The 22062-nt window shown below is 45.7% G+C and overlaps 1 protein-coding gene across 1 annotated transcript in view; it reads left to right on the top strand.

Annotated features, from left to right (window-relative positions):
- Positions 1 to 22062, top strand: part of LOC133348457 (transmembrane protein 132E-like) — a 57283-nt gene that overhangs the window by 17090 nt on the left and 18131 nt on the right. The window contains exons 3-5 of the mRNA XM_061561273.1: positions 1872 to 2021; positions 2549 to 2735; positions 20306 to 20449. Of these exons, the coding sequence (XP_061417257.1) occupies positions 1872 to 2021; positions 2549 to 2735; positions 20306 to 20449 (481 nt within the window). The remainder of the gene's footprint in view (positions 1 to 1871; positions 2022 to 2548; positions 2736 to 20305; positions 20450 to 22062) is intronic.

Here is a 22062-nt window from a genome sequence, read left to right as displayed (position 1 = left end):
TTGAGAAAGTCTTCATCTAGCATGAAAAAAGGGGCTATACACATGCGTGCTGTTATAATGATCCACAGGGTTGAGTTGTACGAATGATCATGGAAAAGTTTATATTCTCAGTGTATATGATTTTAAAAAAAACATCGTTGGACATTACAAATGTTTACTCATGCAGCAGGCACAGACATGTGTGTGCATTCTATGTCACATACATTCGTATTGCACACACAGACAAAGCACAGCGAGTGTTGGTGAAGGTCGTGAGCAGAGTGCAGGACATTCACAATACATTTAAAAGTATGCACATATGGTGGTTCTTTCCTTATTAAGAAACAAATAACTAACATTTGCAAGCAATTGTAAAACGAATTGTAAGATATTCTTAGGTTTTTTCGGTAAAGTCACGTAGGTTAAAATTTTAAATTAATAAAAGTAAAATTAAAATAAAATGAAAATCACGACGTTTCGGAGGCAACACAAGCTTCCGTCTTCAGGTGGAACCGTCACAGCACGGTAGCTGTATCAAGTAAGAGAAATTCCAAGAAAATAGTCCTTGTATATATACTGGTTGACGGTGGGAGGAGCCAATGTAGGCCCTAGATATTATAATTTGTGTTGTCTCCGAAACGTCGTGATTTTTATTTAATTTTAATTTTACTTTTATTAATTTAAATTTTTTACCTACGTGACTTTACCGAAAAACCCTAAGAATATGAATCCTTGCAGTCACGAAAGCTTCAAATCAAGAAATTATAAGATGTATATGTAGAATATTGTATATATTTCACTGGGGGATAAACGGTAATGGTAATTGACAGTAGTTTGTCATGCATTGTGGTGCTTTCATTCAGCCCTTTCTGCAGGGCTCGGCATACCGAGTAAATGTCAATACTACACATTTGGACACCGTTGTTTACATTCGCCATTTCACTGTCATGTCATTTGTGCTGTCAAATTACATTAACTGGTCTCATTTCATGCCAATTTCCATTTCACCAAAAGTCAATAGGATCTGTATTTATCTTTTTTATAATTCTGTGTTATTTAAAAACAATTTGCAGTAAGAGTTGTGGTTTTTGTGTGTTTCAGTCTTAATAGGAAAGTTACAATGAGCATTGTACGAGTATATGTTAGCTCTAATCAACAATTCTACATTTAAACAAAACGTTCAAATAGAAAAACAAAGCGGCAATGCACAATTGAATAAATAATCGCTGAATACTGTGTATTTCCCAATGTGAATATCAGTCCATTCTCCTTCACGGTTATTGCAGAAATGTTTGAAATGTATCATTTATTCTGGCATGTCAGCCCTGAAACGGTGACATCAATCTGCAGTAAATGAAATGGAATTTGTGCAAAAACAATATTTCCTTCGGAATAGGAAAAATGTTAAACGTGGTCCATGGAACACATTACTGGATTTATGCTCTGCAATGTGCAAACATGAGTTGTAAAATATTGGCACAAGCTGCTCAGCATTACATCCGATTGCAGGTTAATGGCGATTAAAACTTCAATCTGCGTATCATACACACTTTTAAAGGCCTGTGTTATTGTGTACGTTACATCAATCGTTGTATGCTTGAGTCCACGTAAAAATAGTGTTCAACACACATGGCTAAAGGGGTAAACATTGGAGAAAATACGACACCCTTTTATCGTGTTCAAAGCAGAAACACTCATGGAGTACGGTAGAATGGCTTCGCTGAAGGAAATAAAGAAAGAGTGAATTTTCAAAACCATATGTCTCAAAGCCAATGCCAAAAACTTGTTACTGGCCATGATACACGTTGATTAAAATGTGGGAGACAGATTTTGATTGCTTCAAATGTGGCAGATAAAAAAAAAATCAAGATTACTTGTTGTATGCCTTGCAGAGTGAAAGGGAAGAAAGGGATGACCCTGCAAGCGGTTGAATCGAGCAACCCTGGTGTCTGGGATGCAGCTATGGACGACGATGGGGGAAACAAACACACGACGATCAGGATTCAGCTCCACAAGAGAGGGAGCCCGACGGAAACCAACAGGTACATTTCCAACGTTTCACATTTGCACGCCACCGTTTTTTTTTTTCGCGTGAGATTTGATGGGTTTCAGAAAAAGACTGAGCATTTGGGTGTGATTGATATCGATTTGTTTGCAATGCACAGTGACATTGTGGATGCGGTGGGGGGGGGGGCGAAAGTGGTTCAAAGCACACTGGCATGAAAACATCCAACTGTCAATGACTCCCATGAAATTATTACTGCTGTGTTACTTTGAATTTACTGGAAGTTTTAATCCGCAAAATATACATGCTGCTCTGTGTACTGTGCCATAAACATTTGTGGGAGGGGGAGAAGGGGCATTCGAGTATTTTTTGTGAAAATATTTCTTTACGCATTACAAATCTTAATTGTCAGCTGAAATTACATAATCTCAAAGCCACTCGCTGTTGGGTTAAGCCAAATCGGCAAACAAATGGTACAGGTGTGATATTTGAATGCCGGGTAAATTTCAACTCGGGAGCATTTGTGTAATGTTTGACCTATCTTCATTTCCTATGTTTGTGCAGCACGGGAGCAGAGGAGATTGCACAGCTGATGTTTGAGATCAGTAGTGTGAGCAGCCTATCCGCCACACGCCGAATCCTCTGGCAGGTGGACTACGTTGACAAGTCCGTGACAACGGGACAAGTCTATGTCACAACTGAGCTCACAGTGACTCAGAAAGACATTTTTGCCATCTTGCCTATTGCAGAGGTAAAGTATGGCCTGGTTTCTTGCATATGTACAAAATCAACGGTATTACGCGAAGGGCAACAACATGGTATAGGCCTTGGCATGATCTACACGTGTCCATAGAACACCTAAAGTTGCCCCAATGTACAGCCATCGGAATGTAAAAATGTCCCAAATGTGTCTGTGATCATATTAAACGTGCGAGAGTAATATCTACCACACATCTAATGCCTACCTAATTGTGTCACATGTGCTACATCTTTTCTTATGTATTCTGTTCAATGCTGAACTTTTAAGTGAAGTACAAAGATGTGTGCTCTGAATGGAGGGACATTGTAATGTGAGCATGATGACATGTAACATCAACAAGAAAAGGGGTTGCGCAGCATCAGTGAGAGATATTCACCTTTACACTGGTGTATCATTCATGAAAGCTAGATATTGTACCACTGACCTCTATCTCTGTTTAGCAACACTGCTCCCGTTATTTGTTACGATGAGACCAGCGCGCATCAGAACCTGGGGACTTTATCTACTGCTCGTTATATATACAGTATAGGCCTGTCCCTTCATTTAAATATAAAACCATTATCTCGTCATCTGCTTTTAAATAATTGCTTCAATAGTGAGCTATCGTATAACCAACGAGGATCTTTATCAACACTAAGGGCTAGTGTTTTTTGTTTTACAGAGAAGATATGCAACAACATGAGCGTTAGTTTTTCTTATTGCGTTGCTTCACGTACTGTAATTGACTTTTTTTGGACAATGGTTCTGGAATTCAGTAATGTATTACAGCTCGTAATAAATGTTTTGTATGGGGTTAGATCGCGTAAATATAAATGTGTCGTTAACCCACTACCACCGAACACGGCCGGTTAGTAAGGTTTGTTACTAAACAAAATGTGCAAATTAGTTACTACTTCGTGTGTTGGAGAGTAAACCCACAACATTTACAATTTGAGTGCGGCGTTTCTCTGGTGATTAGAATCAGCCTCATAAAGAGAGTAATTTGCCGGATGATGCTGGATGTAATTGCCAGCGAAACGTCGTACTCAAATTGTAAATGTTGTGCATTTGTAATAAAGGACTCGACCACGAAGTCTGGCTTGGTGTCCTTTATTCGGTTCTTCCTCGTAACCCACACGGCTGTCCTTCTATAAGGCTTCCATACCGATACTGATACTGCTGTTAACCCCGTCACGCCAACAGCTCCTCTGTTGGTCTCCCGTTGTTCTCGTAGCCTTGCTGGCTGTTACCCTCACGCAGCCCCCCCACTGGCTGCTCTCGCTGCAGTTTCTCCTCTCGTCGCTCTCGTAGCCTCTCTCTCCTCTCGTCGCTCTCGTAGCCTCTCCCACACACAGCCTCGCCGGCTGTGTTAACTGCAGCTCCTCAACCGCCTTCTCTCCAGCAGCCCCACTGCTGTCTTCTCTCGCAGCTCCGCTGGCTGCTCCCTTAGCTGGCCACCGCTGGCCGCCCGTGCCACTCTTCCTGGCTTCGCCCAACGTGGCCTTACTCTTGTCCAGTCTCTCACTCTCCCCCCTCCTCTTCCGGTCTCATCCCTTAAGAACCTTAACCTTGCTCCCACGTCACCTAACTCCACCTCTCCGTGACGTCACATCCGGGAGGTCGCCCGCGCCCGCATTACACCACCCTCCCCCGTGGAGAAAAACCCAGCCGACCTCGGCTGAACAACACCAACAGTAATGCGGGCGAAACCGACCCTGACACACCAAGGGACACCAAGCATGCAATATAACAGTAAGAACAATCAACACAACATACTAATAAAGTAACGTAGCAGAAGCAGGCAATAAATACACAGTAAGAGGAATAATGCAACGTAACAATCAACGAAACACAAGGGATTTAGAACGTGTGCGGGTCGCCGGCCCGTCCCGGACGGTCGGCGGCCCACCCGCGGAACGGGAACGTGATGGAGTTTGAGGAGTGACAGGGTGAAATCCCCCTGTCGCTGTTGGAAGTCCACCAACGTCCCGTGTCCCTGAAGGATCAGTCTCGGGCGTGTCCCGCGGATGTGTCTGCAGCGGGGTCGGAAGGGCTGCAGGGCTCGAAGTTTCCGCAGATCTGGCAGGCACCCTCCGAGCAGGGCGCCTCGTCCCCTGCGGTGTCAAGGCCGGCCTGCCTGGAACAGGTATGACAGGCGCTCTAGCAAGATCAATAGACGCAGGCGGGGGAGAGTCGGCAGCAACAGACCCCGGCAAGGCAACATTGGGAGATGACGCATCATGTAGGGGAGCAACATACGGTTTCAAGCGCGACGTGTGAACAACCCAACGGCGAGAACCAAACTGAACACGCGCCGACTGAGGGTTAGGAACCTCAATGAGGCGGACGGGCCCTTGCCAAGGTTTGTGAAATTTGGGAGAGGTACCCGGCCGCACCTGCGGGCAATGGAGCCAGGCCAGGTCCCCAACCTTCCAGGGGCATTCCCCCTTGGAATGCCGCGCATACCTCTCATTCCGGGCTTGAGCTTTGGCCGTAGCCACGCGGGCACTCTCCCGCGCCTCCGAGACCCGGCGAACAGTGTCCCGAATGTAGTCAGGGAGTGGTTTACAAGGTCCCCTTACACCGGTTCCCATCTGCACATCCATCGGCGGCACGTTTTCCCGACCATACATAAGGTAAAACGGCGAATAACCCGTAGCCGCATGAGGAGTCATCCTGTACGCCGAAAGCACCCCCGGGATGTGCAGGTCCCAATCCGATTGTTGCTCACTCACCGTATGGCACAGCATGGCAGACAATGTCCGGTTTAGCCGCTCAACCATACCATCCGTTTGCGGATGGTATGGGGATGTCCGGACCTTCCTAGTCCCTAGGCCCGCACACACTTCCGCCAATAATTTAGACGAGAAATTTCGGCCCTGGTCCGTGAGGAGTCTCTCCGGTGCACCCTTGTCCATAACGTATCCGAACAAAAAGGCATCGGTAATGGCCGCGGCCGATTGGTCGGGCAATGGCCAGGCCATCGGCCAACGGGAGAGGTACTCAACCCCAACCAGCAAATATTTATTACCCCTCGCCGATGGTGGGAAAGGTCCCAAAATATCCAGTGCCACCAATTCATTAACCCGCGACACCTGAATTGACTGTAAAGGCGGCACATAAGGATGTTTAGGTGGCTTACGTCGGGCGCAGTCAGGGCACGCGCGGACGTGCCCCACGACATCCGTCGCCATGCCGTGCCAAAAATAATGACGTTGCAACGTCAACAAGGTCTTCTGCACACCCAGATGTAATAGCGTGTCACAATGGAGAGTTCTAATCAACTCGTATCGCAGGGACGCAGGCACTACCAGACGCCAGCGTTCCTGGAGACCTTCCCTCCACATGAGCAGACCATCTCGGACCGCGGTTTCCGGCGCACCCTCCGTAACCGGACCCCCAATCTCCACTTTGGATCGCTTCCGCAAGGACACTAACGACTCATCCATCATCTGCTCCCTTATCCAAACAGACCGTGGCAGATTCAAAACCCCATCAGTCGGCCCCGGTTCCACAGGAGCATCCGACTCCTCAACAGCCAACACCACCGGTTGAGGGGGGGGTAGGCTGGGCACACATCTCTGCGTCCCCGATGCACATTTGCAAGGGGAGCGCTGCGGTAATCTAGAAAGTGCGTCTGCGTTCGCATGGCGTACCCCTTTACGATGGTGAATTTGAAATGAAAATTCCTGTAGCGTGTCCAACCAACGCGCCAGCTGGCCGGAAGGTTGATCCATTTTAAGGGCATATTGCAAGGCCGCATGATCCGTACGTACAATAAAGGAACGGCCGTACAGGTACGGTCGAAACTGACGTAGGAAAAAAACAACGGCTAGGAGTTCCCTGCGAGTGACACAGTAGCGGGTTTCCGCGGGAGACAAGACCCGGCTACCATACGCCACGACACGCTCTACGCCCCCTCTAGACTGGGATAATACCGCGCCAATACCTGTGTCACTCGCGTCCGTATCAAGAATGAATGGGCGATCGAAATCGGGATAATCCAATGTTGGGGCCGTAGCCAACAGATCGCGCAGACTCTGAAAGGCCGCTTCCTCCGGCGGTCCCCACGCAAACTTACGTCCCTTACCCGTAAGGAGGTGCAAGGGCCTCGCGATCGTCGCAAAATTCGGCACAAACCTCCGATAATATGAGGCAAATCCCAAAAATCGACGTACATCCCCCACGGTGGCCGGAGTAGGCCAATCCCGGACGCACGCCGTTTTTTCCGGGTCCGTGGACACCCCCTCAGCACTCACGATGTGTCCCAAATAACGGACGGACCGTTGCAGTAGGTGACATTTCTTTGGTTTGAATTTCAAATTGGCGGAGCGCATCCTCGTGAACACCGTCTCCAGCCGCCTTAAATGTTCGTCAAATGTGCGGCTGAAGACAATAATATCATCCAAATATATGAGACATGTCTCCCACTGCAAGCCCGTCAACACGAGCTCCATAAGCCTTTGAAATGTGGCAGGGGCCGCATTCAGCCCCATCGGAAGGCAGTTGAATTGAAACAACCCCTGTGGCGTACGGAATGCGGTTTTCTCCCGCGAGGGCTCGTCAAGGGGAAGCTGCCAAAATCCCGAAGAGAGGTCCAGTGTGGAAAAAAACTTGGCCCCCGACAATGCATCGAGGGAGTCGTCCATACGCGGCAGGGGATACGCATCTGCCACTGAAATCTTATTCAATTTGCGAAAATCAACACAATCGCAATGTGCCATCCTTTTTCTTGACCAAAACCACAGGCGCACCCCAAGGGCTGTTAGATGGCGATATAATGTCCGCAGCCAACATGTCCTCCACCGCCCCCCGAACGTGGTCTCGCTCGGCGGGACTCATTCGGTGCGAATTCAACCGAATAGGGGCAGCGTTGCCTGTATCAATATGATGGTGAAACAACGAGGTGCGCCCCAAATCCAAATCATCGGAGCTAAATACATCCGAAAACGTCAACAACAATTTATGAAGCGCACCACGTTGATCGACGGACAGGGAAGAGTTTCCGTCACACAATTTAGCAATCCAGCGATTATCTGAAGGCACCGGCTCAGAAACCCCAGCAACCACCCCCTGGCTACGCAAACAATCCTGAGCCGTAAATGCCGTCGTGGCATGTGCCACGACCGTACCAGCCAGAACGCAGACGGTTTCCGCACCCGCATTGAGCACCTGTAAAAAAGGTAATTGGTCCGGCCGGACGATGGTCTGTGCCCCAACCAGCGCCAATCCGGTCGTTATCGAGGCTGACGAAGACAACAAAACCCCAATCGCTCCTAGCCGATCAGGCAGGGGCTTCCGATACCGCAAGGGAATAAGCATCTGTGAGCCAGGTGGGATGTCAACAGATGCCACGGACAGCGCCTGCACTTGTACGGCTGAAGCAGGTCGCCCCCAGGGCGAGGGCAGAAAGAAAATTTGACGGCCACCTGGCAGTTCAATACAATTCTCATTAATTTTGATCAAAATAGGCATCTTAGCCAGGAAATCAGTGCCCAATAAACATGGAACCGCCAAGGACCTTGAAATCAACACCATGCCCGAGGCCGACACCTCCCCAATAGTTATTTTAGCGTCCACCTGGCCCACGATGCCCATGCTACCCCCGTTCGCAGCGACGCATGACCCGTAAACCGGACGCACGGCCCCGGGTGGGATGCCCAACAGATGGAAAATGACATCCGAAATGATAGTGGCGGACGCGCCGGAATCGACTAGAATGCGCACGTCCACCCCTTGTATAGATCCCGGTACGGTGGACGAACCCGTAGCAGCCGCGACAACCCTCCATGCCAACTTGCGCCACTGCGTCACCGAGCGACAAGGCCCCGTCGCTGGCCTCTCATCAACAATAACATTCGGATCGCACAACGAAGGTGATGGGTGAGGTGCAAAGCCTTGCCGGGTGTCTGGTGAATGCCGACTTGCCTGGTTCGGTGGTTCCTTGGTCCGCTTGGTCGTTGATGAGGCCTCCTGTTGCGGCGGACCCGGGATGCGGGCCCAGCAGTCCTTCGCGTAGTGGCCCCTCCGTCCGCAGCGGAAACAATCGGCGTCATTGCGCCGAAGCGCAGGCCTTGCATCCCGCCGGCCTCGTACCGGTGGTGCAGCGCGAGAGGCCGGTCCACCGCGGCCTGACCATGGCCCCGAGGCGGCCGTCAGCTCCTGAGGGCCCCCCCCATCCGGCACGTATACCGACTTCGTAGGGTCCCAACCCAGAGCGCCACCCTCTGCGACGGGCCCCCCTGTCCACGCCGCGACTTGTTTCCACCGTCGGAGGTTGAATTGTGCATCCAGACATTTTGCCGCCGCCCGGGAAGTGAGCTTCTCATGCCCGCACACCGGCATGGGAATCCCAAGATCCCGCGACAGCTCGAGCATCTTGCCCAAGATGAAAGGCTCGAGCAGGTCAGGTCTTGTGTCTGGATACGCGGCCATAGCCAAATCGAGCACCGCACCCCTGTATGCCACGGGCGACTCCTCGGGCGCTCGTTGTCGTTGAGCGAATCGCCGATGTGCGTCGTCAGGTGGCTCGTAGGCGTCGGCCATTTCTTGAAAAACTCCATATAATGTCCTCTTCTTCTCGGCCTTATTGGAACAAAAAAATCGAACAGATTCGTCGTCCAGAAGAGTCGGCAACACTTCTAAGGCCTCAGCATCGGTCCATCTCGCAGAACGGACCGCCGCCAAAAATCTGCAGGCGAAAGCGCTCCAGTCGCCCCCAATGGCGAATTCTTTGACCGTGGTGAGATGGCGACTCCGACTTCGCTTTACTCTGCCCTCCGCCGATGGCTCCTCTGGTGGCAAATTCAAAATGGCATCGAACCGCGGCGTGGTCAAGATGGCGGTTTCCCGCCGCGGAACGCGCAAGATGGCGGCCTCCTGCCGCGTGGCCGATGGCGCCGGGAGCGAAGATACTGTGGCGGCCTGTGGAGCACTCTCCGCTCTCTCCGTCGCCGTCCTTGGGGTGACGAGATGACACAATTGGCCCAGGACGTCCTTGAGAGTCTCCAGTTGCTCCGCCACCTGCAGCCATCGCGGATCAGCGTCTGATGTTGTCGGCGGCCCTGACACTGCAGCTACATCTTCAACCCCCGTCCCCGCACTCGTTTCAGCAGGGCTCTCCTCCACCACCCCGGCAGGATCCATGTTTGGAGGGAAGTCGTCGTCTTCGGATGAAGAAGCCGATGCTGGTGCTGGAACATTTTTCTTTCTCACTTGTTTCGACATGCCGTTGCACTTCCAACACCAATGTAATAAAGGACTCGACCACGAAGTCTGGCTTGGTGTCCTTTATTCGGTTCTTCCTCGTAACCCACACGGCTGTCCTTCTATAAGGCTTCCATACCGATACTGATACTGCTGTTAACCCCGTCACGCCAACAGCTCCTCTGTTGGTCTCCCGTTGTTCTCGTAGCCTTGCTGGCTGTTACCCTCACGCAGCCCCCCCACTGGCTGCTCTCGCTGCAGTTTCTCCTCTCGTCGCTCTCGTAGCCTCTCTCTCCTCTCGTCGCTCTCGTAGCCTCTCCCACACACAGCCTCGCCGGCTGTGTTTACTGCAGCTCCTCAACCGCCTTCTCTCCAGCAGCCCCACTGCTGTCTTCTCTCGCAGCTCCGCTGGCTGCTCCCTTAGCTGGCCACCGCTGGCCGCCCGTGCCACTCTTCCTGGCTTCGCCCAACGTGGCCTTACTCTTGTCCAGTCTCTCACTCTCCCCCCTCCTCTTCCGGTCTCATCCCTTAAGAACCTTAACCTTGCTCCCACGTCACCTAACTCCACCTCTCCGTGACGTCACATCCGGGAGGTCGCCCGCGCCCGCATTATACATTTACTTTCCAACACACCGGTGGGCTGAAGTAGTGACGAATTGGCACGTTTCGTTTACGTGACAAACCTTACTGGCTGCGTCGGGTGGTGGAGGGTTACGGCAATTTTTACTTACGTGATCTAACCCAAAACCCTTTATTATTAATAATATTGGTCGCGAAAGCCTACGTGTTACACAGAGTAAGGTGATGTCATCATCGTGATCCTATCGGGTGCGAAGATCAGAGGTGGGTCAATGGTCACTAAAGCCTCCGTGTTAAAATGTATTACAAGTTTATCTCATCTGTGGTAGAACCCTCACCATCGATTACTTGTAAAGTACCACTCGAGAGATACACACGATATCCACTAGGTCTCTCTATACATACACGGATATCTGAACTAACGGCTTCACAGTCTGAAGAAAAAAAGCACCAAACACAAGTTGCGTTTGGGTCTATTCCAAACATTGGTGAGCTTCACCAGTGCGAAGACACAACAGCAGATTCAAATGTTACTCTTTAAGTTAAAATTTTTAATTGGCGAAAGAAGCAGCAGGGGTTACCACAAATCTCTAAGCCCAGTGACATGAGTGTTATTGTCAGCCAAGGCTAATATTCGTGGTGGGTGATATCTAAACCAGTACTGGGCTGCCTTCACCAACCAGCACTGACATGCGTGGGTCAATTAAATCCCATGACTCACACGATATGGGGATGCCTTTATCCAGCATTGGAGTGACAAAGGCCTGTAAATGATTGCTGTTCTGGTTAAGTATTCAATAAATTACATTTATCTTAATTTATCGTGCCAAAAATATTAGCGTTAAATTATCACTGTATGCGGTAATGTACTTTGTTAGATTTCTGCAATATCAGCTGTGAAATATTTAGCATAATTTAACGGACAATCGGCTGGATAAACAGGCAGGTCCAGAAATAGAATTTCAGTACATAATTCCGTTCGTGAATTGCCAAAGGGATAATCATTATGGCTTGCGGGACTACATTGATCTTCTCAGGAGTGTATCAAATGAAAATGATGGATAATGTCAGTAACTAATTAAAAATGATGTGGTTCACATTCTATGGTAACCTTTAATAGAGCCATTTTAAACGTTCTTTTTGCCAGGCAGCAACTCATGATTGAAGCAAGTGCCAGAAGATGATTAATAGGCGACTGCTCCAGTGTCTTGACCTACTCCCTCCCCTGCCTCCTTTAAGTGCTATTTTAGTGGTGGTCACAAACTGACGCTTTTCAATAGACCATGTTCAATTGTCTCTTCAAATTCCCTAACTGGGTTAAATTTGATAAATTAACATTCTATCCTTAGACTATTCAATTAACGTGTAACTATTGTTATGGCAAGAGTTGTGTTTTCATTCAAAGCCTCACTTTTTGCAGCATGTGCGCAGATATTTGTGTCCAAAAAATTGGGACTGCGTTGAAGATAGAGTGAAATAAGTAGTAATAATAATATAATAACATTTATTCTACAAAGCACCTGTGGGCGCACATACAGAGTGTTTATCTTGTGCATCATCCTGGCCCGGGCAGCCCAGCGCGTCGGACGCATCAATCACCGGCCATTCCGGAAGTGGGGATGAATCAACAGAGCGAGGTGGAACATGTCTTTTCAGCCTAGACGGGTGTACTATCCAGTGCCGGCGACAGAAGCGAATGCGAACACATTGCGAGCGTCGGACCTCCACGACCTCAACAGGGCCCTGCCAAGGACGATGCAATTTAGGGAAAGTACCGACAGGCACTTGGGGACAATGAAGCCATGCTATTTGCCCCTTTTCCCATGGAAGCCCGGAACCTTGGTACCTCGGAAAGCGCTCGTTGGCTGCTTCTCGGCTGGTAGAATTGTCAACGGCCGCTTGCCGTGCCTCACACAGCCTTTCGAGCGCGACTTTCATAGGGGAAAGCACTGCGGATCCCTTTTTCGAGGAACCCAGGTCCATTTGGACCTGAATCGGGGGTTCCGGTTCTCTGCCATACATTAAATAAAGGGGCGAGAACCCCGTCGAGGCGTGAGGTGCCAGCCTGTACACGGCCAGGACCCCTGGGATGAACAGGTCCCAGTCCGACTGGGACGTGCTCACATGGTGGCACAACATAGATGTGAGGGTGCGGTTCAACCATTCAACCATCCCATCGGACTGAGGGTGATAGGGTGAGGTGCGAATTTTCACAGACCTCCTTGAGCAGTTGAGAAGATAAATTACGTCCCTGGTCAGTTAATAGTTGTTCCGGAGCACCCTTGTCAAGAACATACCCCTGTACAAATGTCTCGGTGATGGACGAGGCCGATTGGTCCACCAAAAGGCCACGCCATAGGCCAATGCGTGAGGTACTCAACACCCACAAAGAGGTACTTGTGGCCCCGTTGGGATGTTGGGAAGGGCCCCAAAATGGCAAGTGCCATTAACACGAAAAACCCGGATAGACTGCAGCGGCGCCCGATCACGGCCAACCCGGGCCTTCCGCCACGCACAATCGTGGCAACCCTTCAATAACAGTGCCACGTCACTCTCCACACCTGGCCAGTAGTAATCCCGTTTAAGGGTCAGCAAAGTCTTATGGTAACCAAGATGCACGAGTTTCTCGTGAATCGCTCGGGTCAATTTTTCTCGCAGGGCAGTGGGCACGACCACACAATATCGCTCCAGTTCCGTATCCCAATGCATAAGGAGGCCGTCGTGCACAGCGACAACCGGGGCAGCCATGGTGGTGGGAATCAGGTTTCAAGTAGGAAGATTCTCACTTGAAACCTGATTCCCACCACCACCCATCTCAAAAGAATTATCTCATCAAAACGCTATACCACAGAGCTCATGGCATTTTTGACCAACACCACCTGGCCAGTGAATTAAGACATGTACATCGAGCCCTCAGGATGAACGGATACTCTGACTGCACCATCCGCCAAGCTGTTTCTTCCACCATACAGAAACAGCCACTTGAAACTCCGATCAAAACTATCACGTTGCCATACATAGCAGGCGTGACCAAAAAGATCTCCAAAATTCTAAACAAACGTAAGATCCAAGTCCGATTCAGTACAGTACATAAACTCCGTGATCTAATTCCAGCTGTGAAAGATGTCATTCCTGACTTACAATACCCTGGAGTCTACAAACTGAGTTGCAGCTGTGGTGATTGTTACATTGGAGAAACGAAACGTCAGATCTCTGATCGTGTCCGCGAGCACAAGTCAGATTTGAAACACGGCAAAATTGAGTCTTCTGCCATTGCCGATCATTGCTACAACGCTGTGGGCTCTCATGAGATTGTCTTTTCCGAGACCAAGGTACTCTGCAAACCTCCTGGCTACCATCAAAGGTTTGTACACGAAGCCATCCAGATATACAAACACGGACATAATTTCAACCGTGATGATGGGTACAAACTGAGTAATCATTGGAAAGATGTTATTAACCATGAAAAAAAGATTTAACTACACATATTTGGACCATCTTATTTGACAGACAACTATTCTTTAGTTACTGTACAGTTTACTGATAGACAGCCAGTTTTGTTTTATCATGTTTAGCTTCTTTTTTCACACGCTGGTTTCCTGCTTTAAGTTTTACCCACCAAGCAACATAGCAAGAGGCTGTTTCTTCCTGACCTGGTTTCTTGCTTCTACCATCTACATAACAAAGGCTCAGTCCCATTAGCAGCAGCCGCACATTAACAACTCTGGCACCTCCCCCTCTCAACCAGTCTACATAACAAAGGCTCAGTCCTTTGTTATGTAGACTAGCCGTAGCTTCAGCCGCACCAACCTTATCATAATAATTTAAAAAACTCCTATCCAGGGGCCTACCCTGGCTCCTCCCCCCTCAACCAGCATATATACAAGGTCGGGTATCTTGGAATTTCTCATTTACTTGATACAGCAAGCGTGCTGTGACGGTTCCACCTGAAGACGGAAGCTTGTGTTGCCTCCGAAACGTCGTGATTTTTATTTTACTTTTATTAATTTTAATTAAATTTTTATTTTTTACCTAAGAGTATGAATCCTTGCAGTCACGAAAGCTTCGAATCTAGAATTATATATATAGACTTGCTCTTTGAGAGTCAATTTGCTATACATGGTTTAACTTCCAAACAATGATTATATATACGTGGAACAAAAAAAAAATGATGGGGAGTAAGTGTTCTTTTATCATTTGTTTTGCCTCAAAAGTACAGAAAATGGCTATTATTCCCCACAAACTTTGCTTTTGAAATTTACCTATTTTCAATGAGAAAACGTGTGCATTTGTGTCATTCCTTCACATAAAGTCCTGGTCACAAAAACAAAGTTTATGGGGAATAACAGCCATTTTCTATACTTTTGAGGCATAAGCAATTAGAAAATTACATTTACTACTCAGGAACAAAAAGGTGGCACGTATGTATTACTTTATGGACTCTTCGCATGCACCATGGATGGAATTAATGACATTAGCACTATTCTTTTGAAGTTATTAAAGTTGTTATATGAACAAAACAGTTTTCAAACTAAAATGACAATTAATTTTTGTACACTCATCAATATAAAAATGTTTTCCATTGGTCTTATGGAAATGAGCTTTAAAATTTGCTGTATGTATTTACGAAGTGTTATCTTAGGTGCCAATTATAAAGTTGAAAATGGTGTTGTGAAAAAACTATAAAACCAAGAATGTGTGTTCCTTCTTTCTATTGCACCCAATTATATTGCAATTGTGCTATAGACTTCATGTCATGCCATGAAAACAAATCAATTGTCGACCCCCAACCAGTATATTTGCAAGCAGTGTGTCTTGCTATGTCTTAAAACAAGCCTGGAAAATTAATGTCACAGAACTATTTGTGAAGTCCTTTAAATTGGCCTGTAATCCATACCAGCTGGTGCACTTTTCCATTTCTCTGCAAAGAGTGTTTGTCAGATGGAACCCAAGCTAAGAGTAGTCATCTTCAGAATGGGAATACTGTGTATGGTATGGATTGTGATGTTTTTTGTACAGTCAATGATGACTGGGCTGAAACGATCAACCTGAGAATCCGGTTTAATTCACGGACCATTGCCTGGATTCAAACTCTGAATCTCAGCTTCACAGGCTTTGTGTTTTGACGTGGTATTATCTCCCTGAAGCCACTCAACCACCTCCAGCCAAAAATATATCTCGATTGTGTCACTCCAATATGTTCCCTAAAACTTTTCCTCTCCACTCGTCTTGTATGTTGTGCACATTCAAAGATGACAATTTCAGACATGGTTGTGATTAAATTAACATTACTACCTCTATTCACAATGTCCTCTTCATATTTATATTTACATATATATCTAAAAGGGACATTTGTGAATTTGTGTTTGTTCAAAATGTTTAGCATACTTCCCGACATGCAACAAACTTGAAATTTGGAATGTGGGTACTTTCCAGACTGTACACCATGCAAAAAATGCATATATTTTGCACGGCAAGTGAGCTGTGACGTCACATCTGTCATGTCACCCGCATGCGGAAGCGTAACGCAGTGTGCCTGCTGATGCCACGCATCCCCCCCCCCCCAACTCACTGCGAGTAAAGTGCCATACAAATGTGTTGCATGTCTAAGGCGTTCTTCGCGCAGCATCGCTTTATTATTTCAGTCGTTCACTGCCGTACGCACCCTGAAAGTTGTGTGTGTCTGCTGCAAGTGCGTGTATGTGTACCATTGGACGCACGTGTGTGTGGGGGGAGCGGTAGTGTAATGGTTAGCGCGCTGCGCTACGGAACCCGGTGACCCGAGTTTGATTCCCGTTCACGGCCAATACTGGTGACAATTATTTGAACCGGTCCTGGGCCTCCCCTAGGTCGACTCAGCATCAAACGAGTAACTCGTGTGGTGTGTGAACATCGCCATTGGGGGGACAAAGGCATGGTGAATCCCAGTCCCGGGCAAAGCCAGGTAGTAAATAAAGCTAGTCTATATATATATTTATAAAAGGGAAGTTTGTGAATGTGTGTCTGTTCTAATTTTTTAGCATACTTCCCGACATGCAACAAACTTGAAATTTGGCATGTGGGTAGTTTCCAGACTGTACACAATGCAAAAAGTATAAAAATAGACTTTTGTATTTTGGGGGGGGGGGGCGCAATAATGGATATATTTTGCACGGCAAGTGAGCGGTGACGTCACATATGTGATGTCACCAGCGCTACGCAGTGTGCCTGCTGACGTCACGCAGTGTGCCTGCTGACGTCACGCATCCCCCCCTCCAACCCTCCACGTAGGCCGTGTATCCCGCACAAATGCGTGGCATAGCTAGTCTGCAATAAAGATGTCACAACCCCATTGCAACAGGAGGAGACGTAAGACCAGATGGTGGGATACTGTTAGGGCAGATCTTAGGGGTCGCTTGTCTGTTGCGCAGCAGCTGCGGTATCTGGCAGAGGGTATAAAGTGTTGGCAAGGTGTGGTGATGTAAGCAGTGGCTTTGGCATTAAGAATAAAAATTAGCATGTAGAAAGTGCCATTCACAAAAAAAGATATCTTGAATCTCAATCCTAATCACTGTTCGTGTTTGTTTTAACGAAGCTCACCTTAAGGCCTCATTGTTTAAAACGTAACTACAATCCCACAATAAAGGTCTGAGCTAACCCACATGCTCCACGTTCATCGGTTGCAATTGACTAATTGTCGTTAATGGTAAAAATATGTAAGCAGGAACTCCTTTCCGTATTTCCATATGTAAATAAAATAAATGTTTAATCCATGGACTTACTGGCTTTTGAGACCACTATTATTCAGCAACTCTGGACCTGTTCTTTGGGTTTACTTCTGTTCCCACCCCATCCGTGGTTTTAGTGAACGCAGAGGTGATCGCAACAATGAAGATAGAAAACACATTAAATGAACATGGTTGAAATTGTTATTGGTCAATGATCCTTGACATATCCGAGCAGAACGCTGACGCAACGAGATGTTGTTGTACTGTGCTTCGACAGTGATGTGCACAATACAGTCAGTTGTGAGAAGGAAATGAAGTCGTACTATGGAAATGCGAAGTACTGTATAATTGACACATAACAATAGACGGTATGTGTTAATACATGAAACATTGTTTACAGCTACCTGCAACAGGCATCCCTCTAAATTTTCTCAATTTCATGACGCTGCAAAGAACAATTCTCGTTATTGTCAGTAGCCACCAACTGAAAATGGGAAGCCTCAAAATCATGGATGAGATAACTGATACTCTCATTTGCCTTTAACGATACTCCTGCATTGTTTGTGTAATTTGGTTTCTATACAGATTTTTACTAGCTAAGAGGGAAAAGGCTAATGCCAGATAATAGTTTTTTTCTGGAGTGTATAGTGACAAAAAGGTGCTCTTTCACAATTACCATTTGCAATTATGAATGCTATTACAGCCTTTGTTAAACAAACCAGATGAAATTAATCCCTGGACTGAGGTATACTGCGTAAAGAAAAAATTATCCAAACCATAAAGGGTGCCTGAAATGGAATATGATTTAGTGTTCACTTGGCTTGGTAAACATAATTATTGTTTTATGCTCGTTTACCTGGTAGTCTCAACACGCGTTTTCAGGAGGGTGCTGCCAATGGAAGACATGTTGCTGTGTGCAATTCAAATTGCGTAAATTGCAGGTAATATTTTAGCATTGGGATGTTTGGCCAATTCCAGCCACGTTGCATGATTTTAACTTATAGAAACCCATGCAGAACAGGGAGAGAACATGCAAACTACACACAGGAATGCATCTGGGTTGGGAATTGAACCCAGGTACTTCTTACTGTGCGGCACAAGTGTAAGGAAGGGGTGTAACGGTGGTGAGATGTTAACGCCCTCGCCTGGTATGCAGGAGGTCGTGGGTTTCGATCCCTATCCCAACCCTGACGCTTGTATATTTGGAGTTTGCATTTTCTCCCAGTGGTTGCAGGTCCTCCGGTTTTTCCCTCCACATTTAGAAACTTGCGTTTAGAGTATTTGCAATACATTTCCACATGATAAGCCACTTCGTTGAGCTATCATTTGTGGCCAGGTCGCTTCTGATAAAGAGCTATATAGCTCACTAGGTCTCACCTGGTAAAAAATAAAAAAAAGTTGTTTTGTTTAGTCTTTTTTTATAACCACTGCTACCACCCTGCTTCTTAGTTTACTAACAACTGCGATTAAAACCAAATAACCACTGTGGAATGATCATTTGCATCAATGCCACTATTAAATCGATTCCCATTTGGTATAAAAATCATGCATATGCATGGTTTACGCAAAGCTTGCCAACATGTGTGTGTCCTGAGAAGGAGTACTTCTTGATAATGTCACGTTTCGCCCTGCAAAACGAGGTGATGTCACAAGTAATTACGTCATTGGGAGGGGGAGGGGAGGTGCCTTCACGTGGTGACGTCGCAAGATGACGTCACATGGAACAGCATCTATATTACTTGGTTCTTTCGGAAAAGTCAAGTAGAAAATAATAATAAAATGACTAAAAAAGAAAATAATAAAAAAGCAAAAAACACTCATTTGTTTCACTTTGACACCATTGGAACCTCATTTGCCAGTAAAAAATATGATAATTGTTTTTTTACCCTTCTATCTGGCAACAAAACTGACACGTTTTTTTACAAGGAGTCATGTTAGCATAGACCACAATACCTGCAGCCATAATGCAAACTCTGATAATATATGCACTGTCCTTGAAGTTGATTGGTCCACACCCGAGACAGCTTTCCTTAGAGCCTAGTCTCACATGGGTTGGACCAGATGACGCCAAAATATTAAAAAATATATATATATAATTGCTATGCTATGTAAATAAAAACAACAATTTGCACCTGGCCAAGGTTTCTATCGACGTGACTTTACCGAAAGAACCAAATAATATGAATTCCTGCAGTCACAAAAGTTTTAAGTCAATATGTAACAGCATCATTCGTGGGGGAGAAGAGGCATGTGCTTCCTTTGAGCACTAATTACAAAAAAAATCGCAATTATCTTTTTATCTCCATGTTTGGAGAAACTCTTTGATTAATTTCGCCAGTTTCTACAGCATAAGTCCTTATTAGTGAAGCAACCTCAAAATTAAGTTCAATTAACAATAAATCATCTTTACAATGGAAATTGTCCCCCCCCCCCCGCCACCTCCTCCGTTCCAGACTGACACGCGGAAATAGATCATCTATTAGCACTTTAAACCTTTGTTTGAAAGTGTTTTTTAAAAAAGGTAATTTATATTGGAAGCTACAATAGCTTCACTTTTATAAGGCACACCGTACATACCGAGTGAATTGAAAACAAAGAAGATAATTGAACAGGAATTTTAACATTAATTTTAAGTCTTCCTCAAAAAAAATTAAACTTGCCAAGATTTTTCTTCATAATTGGCACTTGTTCATCGGGTATAAAATGGAATAATTGTTTAGCTTTTTTCCATGTCGAAAGTAAAATAGGTTACTGCATAGTTATTTTCATAATGCACTGCTATTTATTACACTGAAGCACGCTGAAAACAGTTGAAACGGTTTTCTTTTGTGCGTTTAATGAACAAATACATTTGGAATCTATTACACATATGTCGAGCATTTAGGGTAGTGTGGGCAATAAAAAAGCAGCGCAAGTCACGTGTGTTATGTGGGCGGGATAATAAATTGCTGTAAACCGAGCGTCTTAAAAAGAAAATGTAAAAAAAGTAATATTGGTTGAGTGACATTGCAATGCCTTCAGCCAGGTGCCATGGTTTTATCATTAAAACATGTCCCTTTGCTCTATTTCTATTTTTCCCATCCGTCGCAGTCCCCTGAGCTGGTGAATACTGCACTCCTGACAGGTCGCCCGGTGACGATCCCTTTAAGAGTTGTTGCCGTTGAAGCCAATGGACAGGTGTCAGACGTTTCCCAGCGAGCTCGCTGCCATTCAGGTGACGTTGACGTCATTAAGGTACGTGCCCCCCCCCCCCCCCATTGTGATTGCAAAGGAAACAAATAAAACGCGGAAGCCAAGGCCGTAGCCATGGAGTCAACATTGGGGAGACCAAATCTTCCAGGGTGTCTAGGGGTCCCCCCCCCCCCCAGAAAAAAAAATTTTGAAAACGAATTTCCTACCTAAAATATTTACAAAAATCACTAACACATGCGATGGACTTTTCATTAATTTTTTACAATAATGTCTAATAGTGTATTGTATTACATTGCTGTTTTTTTACCTTTTCTTGTTTCGATGTATGTAATGGCAGAGATTAGGCATTCATAAAGTACAACCATAACCACAACCATATAACCAGAAATCGATGCATTGTTATATGAAGACAAGTCCAGATATTGTGGCCAAGGTTTAGCAAATTTTGGTTTTTATTTACATAGCAATTTTTTTGTATATTGTTGATAGCAATATATTGGGGGGGGGGGGGACATTTTGAGCATATTTGGTGGCAACTGTCGTGGATTCCTAAGTTGGCTGCGCTTCCGCGTTAGAGTACGTTTCCCGTGGAATGAAGATTGTAAATACTTCAGCATTGTGTTCGCTCCTTGTTGATGTTATTCCGTAAATGTTTGTTTACACCGTAATGTGTCGAGCACAAACATTTAATTTGCCGTTGTAGCTGTGACAGTAGCTTCGAAATAAAGCTGAAATAGTTTTAATTATGTATGCTCAAATTAATTTGAAGCTTTCGTCACAAGGAATTACTCTTTAGTTATTTCGGTAAAGTCACGTTGAAAGAAAATAAATTAAATAATAGAATACGACGTTTCGATTGCAACACAAGCAGTCGTCGTCAGGTAGAACTAAATTTGTGTTATCTCTCTCTCTCTCTGCTTGTGTGTCTGTCTGTGTGTCTCCGTGTCTGTGTTTTGTGTCTCTCTCAAATTTAGTTCTACCTGATGATGACTGCTTGTGTTGCAATCGAAACGTTGTATTCTATTATTTAATTTATTTTCTTTCTACGAGACTTTACCGAAAGAACCAAAGAGTATGTTCAACTTATTTTACACTGTTACGTAGCCAACCGTGCTAATCAATACATTTTCTAAATTAAAATATGGTGCAAGAATAGTTGACATTATATGCTGTGTTTAGTGACACGTATTTTTCTCTGGTAGCTGTGTATATTCGGAACTTAAATGTACTGTGTTTGTGCTCATTGTACGGACGATTTTTCATCAGGAACTTTTCTTTATGTTCATTTCTTGTTTTGGTAATTTTTCAGAACGCCGTTGAAATATAAACAATCATTTTTCACGCAGGCACGAGCAATCCGTAATATAGCCCAACACGTAATGAATTTAGTATTAAAGTGCAGCTGTGAAGGTGACTGATTAAAACAAGCAATGCCTACCTCTATATAGGTACACTGCCAAGCATTCTGTTGCCCAGTTTAGCATAAGTTTAAAACATATTTTGTATTGGTGATATGCGCACAAAACATTCCTATTTTTTTAATTGTCAGTATTTGTTTTAGATTCGTATCATAATAATTTTATTTTGCTCTACTTCAAGGGAGTTTTACCACCCTTCTCCATATGTTTAAGTCTATTGTAATTTTTTATCAAAGA

Source organism: Lethenteron reissneri, chromosome 27, assembly GCF_015708825.2.
Source record: "Lethenteron reissneri isolate LAM-NWPU_2019-01 chromosome 27, ASM1570882v1, whole genome shotgun sequence".
Lineage (NCBI taxonomy): Eukaryota > Metazoa > Chordata > Hyperoartia > Petromyzontiformes > Petromyzontidae > Lethenteron > Lethenteron reissneri.
The sequence above is the reverse complement of the archived record's forward strand: the minus strand, read 5'-3'. Positions and strand labels throughout refer to the sequence as shown.